Consider the following 6,115-nt stretch of genomic DNA (forward strand, 5'->3'; position numbering starts at 1 on the left):
TGTGTGTGTGTGTGTGTGTGTTTTGATGAAATTTCATGTGTTTTGGTAGAAAATGTATTATGTTTGTTCAAAATTCATTCACTTCGTTGGAGTTCAAACAATTTTATTGAAAATTCTTTTTTATTCAAATTCAACTGAGATGAAGATTAAACCATTTTCTTTGAAATTCTTCTTTTTCATTTGAATTCGTTTGGATGAGAATTCGTTTTTTTTCCTGTTAAAAATTTGGTTTTTTAAACTATAAATTTGACGATTTCATTTTTGGTTGAAAATTGATATTTTTTATAGTTAAACTAAAATTTATTTAGTTAACTTAATTTAGTTAACTAAAATTTTCCTTTTTCATTGCTGGTTATATACTTATATTTTTTGAAAGAAAATTAAACAATTCGGTTAAAAATTCATGTACTTTGTTGAAAATTCATCTTTTCACAGAACATTTATCTTTGAAGGTTAGAAATTCAGTTATTATTCAGTAATTATATTAAATTCAGTTATTAGATAAAAAATGTCAAGTGTTTTGTTGAAACTTAAATTATTTTGTTGAAAAAATATTTGTTTGGATTGAAAATTCATCTCTCTTGACTGAAAACGAACTTTTTTCTCAAAAATTGATCATTTCGGTCACAGCAGTCTTTATACTGAAAATTATGCACCAATTAAGCCTTCAGTTTTTTTATTATTTAATTAATTTACGATTATTTAATAAAGGCAAACTATTCCAATTTTATTTATTAAATGAATAAATTATAATGATTCGTGCTTTGCTTAAATGAGAAAAATACCGAAAATTTAAAAACGTATCCTGGCTTGGAAAAGGTTGATGGATTAGACGTAACCGATTTATTTGGAACCTAACGCCTAATGTGGGCCCACACAGGTGACAAGAAGGTGTCTGCGATAAATTGCATCTCATAAGTCTTTCCGTATTTTGAAAGCAGCTTAAATGCAATGGAGATGGATGCTCCGTCGAATTTAACGCGTAAGGTGTTCAACCTGTTAAGAATGGATTTGCTATTTATCTCGACATACATCAATGGGTCAAAATGACCCAACAGCATTTTTCCTACTCGATTATCTATGATTCTCATTTATCTATAATTGTCAGTTCCAGGGAAAACAGATAATAATCTTTTCAGATTTTTCTTGGGACACTTTTCTTGAACATGAAAGAGAGGCGATATATCTTGGAATAGATTTGAAAGAATTTGTAACAAGGTTCACAATATTTTGAATACAAGCAGTTTTTTCCGGGTTCTTTTTTTTGTAAATAATAAATCTTCTCTTACTAGAAGCACGAATAAATATCATTTAATTTCAGGTTTTTGCTTTTTATAATTTTATGTATTAGCGATTAATTAATGATTCAAGAGTAATTACAACAAAATATTTTAAATATTTTATCCTGGCAGTTTTATTATAATTACATATTTTTATAAGAATATTAATATACAATTCAATAATAATTTAAATAAATAATATTAATATCGGTTGTTTATATTAACTCGTTAATAATTATTCATCAGTAATTAATCCTTGAGACCGAAAAATTAAAAACTTTATATTAATTTCTTTCTCGGCATTTTCAAATATCTAAAATTCATTTAACATTTTTTCATTTCTTTGCATATCTTAAATTATTTTTGAATCTTTTGAAAACTTCTAAATATCTCTTAAACTTATTAGAATTTGTTGTAAAAACTTGCCAAATTGAATCATTTTGATTTAAAACCTTTTATATTCTTTTTCAAAATTTTAGGAAATCCATTGAAATGTTTTTCAACTTTCTCTTGAAATTAGTTTTCAATGAAAGTTTTCGAAATTTATATTCTACTGAAAGTTTTCAAAATTTTTAATCCCCTTGTAAATTTTGTATCAAAGTGATGAAAAATTAACATTTTATATTAAATTCTTTGGAATTTTTTCAAATTTTTAATTATTTCTAAAAAAGAAAAACATTTGAACAAAATAGTTGGATCTTAAAGGAAAAAGGATTATTTTTCAGCCAGTCACATTTTCAACAAAAAATATGAATTTTCAGGTAATGTGACGAATTTTTATTCAAAAAATGAATTTTTAACATAGTAGTTCAACCTTTAATCCAGTACTTGATTTTTCAAACAAAAAACATGAATTGTTCTCAACAAAAAATGCAATAGTTGATATTTTTATTTCAAAATAATTTTATTTTGAATAAAAAAGCCGAATTTATTCCAAGAAAGCCAAATTTTCAACAAAATAGTTGAATCTTTAACGCGGCAGATGAATTTCTAATCCGAAAATATGAACTTTCAGCCAAAAAAAAATAATTTTTAACCGAGTAATTTAATTTTCTGCCAAAGTGATGTATTTTCAACGAAGAACATTAATTTAAAAAAAAATACAATTTTCAATCAAGTACATGAAGTTTCAACTGAAAAATAACCATTTTCCACCAAAAATGAAATAGTGAAATTTTCAGTGTAAAAAAATAAATAAAACCAATTTTCAACAACATAATTCAATTAAATAAAAAAATTCAACAAATTAAGTTGAATTCAATCAGAAAAGAAGAATTTCCGTCCATTTTTTTTTTCTCAAAATGTGTAGAATTAGTTCAAAATTGTCTTAATATATTTTTTTCAAAATTATCAAAAACTTTCATTTTGTTTAAAATGTTTTGAAATATTTTCGAAGTTTTATTAATTTTTTAATCTCTTCTAAGCTTCTAAACCTTCTAACCATCTTTGGAAATTATTCCAATTTTTCCTCAAATTTAATACGAAAACTTGCATAATTAGAAATATTTGCATCAAAATCTTCCGGATGTTTTATTTTCCTATTTATTTTAAGAATTTCAACATATTTATAAAACTGTCGAAGAAGAATTTTCAGTTTTTCTCCGTTATTAAAACGCCCTGTTTTATATACTGCAAAACTTTGAATCATTAAAAAAAATTAGTAAATAATTTACTTAATTATTATGGTGAAAAGTTTATTTTAATTATTTTCAAATAAACTTTAAATTAAGGTGGAATTCGATTTAAATATAATTATACAATCAAATTATCAATGAAATAAATTGAATTGTGATAATGAAAAATTTTCTTTGCAAAATAAAAATAAAAAATTTTATTTTCATATAACGATTTTAAAAAGATCGTAACTAGTCCAAATTTTTATAATAAATAACGAGAATCTTGCAAATTCGATCTACGAGCATTATTAAAAAAATTTAATTGCTCGAAAGGTCAAAAAAATATTTAAATAAAAAATATTGAAAGATTTTAGACACAATATATTTTTACTTTATTTCACTTGATTTTTTATTGTTTGTGCCCTTCAAAATAAAAATAAAATTTTCTATCATAAAAACAGTAAATTATCAAAAACATGAAAATTATAAAACAATAGAAGTATGTACAAAAACAAAGAAATAATACAAAATTGATCGCTGGTAACGAAGCATGTATAATTATTGTGCCCGTACACTTATGCCTTGGAAACTCTTCCGTCGGACTTTCACGCTCGTTTCTATGAAGCTGCTGTGTATAGAGGAATAACATTTATTTTAATAATTTTTATAGTAAATAACACTTTTTCGATTTGTTAATATTAAAAATTTCAAAAAATTGTATTTCGGCTTTTAGAAATATTCAAAACAAATTTTTGAAGTAAAATATTTAATAACCGCTATGTTTTTTGCGATTTTCAATCGAAAATTAAGTTACTTTAAATCTAGAATAAAAAAATCTGAGAAAAGAGTTTTATTTATATAAGGAGGTTAAATAAATAAAAAAATAATGACGTCAAATAAAGAAAAAAGTATAAAGTAAAGAAATAAAAACTGATCCTACGGATAGTTGCATTGCTCAAAAATGAAGTAATTTCTGTTTATTTGTATATATAAATTCAAAAAACGCTGTCTCCTGAATTGCTGTGGTTTGCGATTTAAATTTCCTTCGAATATTATTTTAATTCTAAAATACTTTGAAAGTCTTTACTGAAATAATTTTAAAAAAAAATTAATAAAAATCTTATTTTATATAAAGAGTCATAAGACATTTATTTGGACCCTAATTCTCTATTTTATCTTTTTTATTATTAATTTAGAAAAAAAAGAGGATTCATCGAAGGTTATCGTTTCAGAAAATCCTACCAGCAAAATTTGTTCAATCAATCAACTTATTCTAATCTGGAATACCATCTTGACAATATTTTTTTTAAAGAACACTTTCCATTGCGAATTCACTGAAAAAAATGGATTTTAAGTTTATGATCATGGGTTTAAAATTTAGGATAGCAATCTATAGACATTAGGCCCTAACATTTAGATATTAGTTTTTAAAACTTAGGATTTTTAAACGTTATGATTTTAAAAATTACCGTCCAGATTGTACGACTCAGTAAAATTCTTTGATATTTTTTGATAAATCTCTGTCCCAAGTTTTGCAATTCAAAATCATAAACGGTATATTTTCTCAGGGTGGCTAAGCAACTTCTCGACATTCATTTTCAAAGAATCCTATATCCGTAACTATATTCTCCATCCTAGAAAAATAAAATAGCAAACTCATTGACTTACCAACTCCAGCTACATGAATTTTTTTCATCCAAGGATAGATAACACGATCTCCACTCTCTTCATCATCATCCTCATCCTCCATCATCCCCGGCGACCCATCCATGATCTGATCATCATCCACGTCTTCCTGATCAGAACCCTCATCCGTATGATGTTGATTCTGATGTTGCTGACTTCCCTGCATATGCTGATGTTGATTCTGTTGTTGTTGCTGTGGCAAATCAGGCGAGTTATCCCTTTGCAGCGACCCAGACCCCGCCGGACTACAAACATTTCCTTCATGTTGCTGTTGCGCCTGCTGATGCTGTTGAATATTCTCTGGCTGCCTAACATGATTAGGCATAATGGACGGAGACAATGGCGTGGTTCCTAAAACTGTTGATGCCGCAACAGGGGGTTGTTGATGGGGTTGCTGACTCTGCATACTCGGCGGACATGTCAGGGGTGGTTGTTGAGCCTCCGGAGGCATCGCAAGAGCCCCGACGGCATGATGATGGGGATGTAAACTCGCATGATGAACAGCATGCACCTGGTGATGGGGATGATGTGGAGCATAATATCCACCGTAACCCGCATATCCTCCATTCAGCTGCACCGCTGATGAAGTACCATAAGGCGTCGATGCCGCCTGATGATGGTGCTGATAACCATACTGCAGCTGATGAGACTGATGATTCAGGTGGTGTCCTCCCCCAAAGAAATCAGGCCCAGTAGACTGAATGTAATTATTCTGACTATACTCCTCACTCGGTGGGAACTTTGGATCCACGACTACCGAAGTTGGACCCAGATGAGCCACCGACTGCTGATGCTGCTGATGGTACCCACCGGGATTCATTAAGAAGGAACTCATTTTTGCACTTTTTGGATCTTTAGGATTCCAACTTATACTAGAAAATTCAGAAAGGACAGCACAATCACAAATCGCACACCACTCACAACACTGCACCCTTGTTCATCGTCTTTCCCCCATCCCTAATTTAAGGGCGACTTTTTCACTTGAATCTCACGGTATTTCGGATAACCTTTTGCTTTTCAGTACTTTTTAGTTTTAGACTCTCCCTCTCACACTTTTGCAATCTAGTCTCCTTCGACGCCAGGCGGTTGCCGCCCACTCGTGCCCAATTAGCATACCACGTGACCACGGAGAACCAATCAGAGTTGCCCCCCGTCCGCGACCATGATGGATAGGCACGCATGCAACATGTGAGTGGCGCCACGAGACCACTACGGCAGGTGCACCAAACTTTGTTGATCAAAACTCTCGATTTCGCGACTTCACCTGCCCCAATTAAATTTTTTTTTCGTGATCCTTCAGTCGCAGTCACTCACACTTCACCTTGGGAGAAATTGCAGCTGACAAAAGAGTGAAGCAAAATGACCTTGGGAAGGGGACCAACCAACAACACTTTTTGGAATTTCGAGTATCGAAGGTTTTTAACACTTTTTGCACTTATCACTCTTTGGAAGGAAATTTTCCTGAATGTGTCACGGGAAGAAGTTGTAGGTGCCACAGGAGTGAGCTCGCCGTGGCTCGGCACAAACTCGTCT

General features: G+C 30.2%; 1 protein-coding gene across 1 annotated transcript in view; it reads right to left on the reverse strand.

Annotated features, from left to right (window-relative positions):
- The window catches only part of LOC117181689 (homeotic protein deformed), a 21,325-nt gene extending 15,821 nt beyond the window's left edge, over positions 1–5,504 (reverse strand). Inside the window, exon 1 of the mRNA XM_033374615.1 lies at positions 4,565–5,504. Coding sequence (XP_033230506.1) covers positions 4,565–5,417 — 853 coding nt within the window. The 5' untranslated portion in view covers positions 5,418–5,504. The remainder of the gene's footprint in view (positions 1–4,564) is intronic.
- Between the last annotated feature and the right edge of the window lie 611 nt (positions 5,505–6,115).

This window comes from Belonocnema kinseyi, chromosome 10, assembly GCF_010883055.1.
Source record: "Belonocnema kinseyi isolate 2016_QV_RU_SX_M_011 chromosome 10, B_treatae_v1, whole genome shotgun sequence".
NCBI classification, from domain to species: Eukaryota; Metazoa; Arthropoda; class Insecta; order Hymenoptera; family Cynipidae; genus Belonocnema; species Belonocnema kinseyi.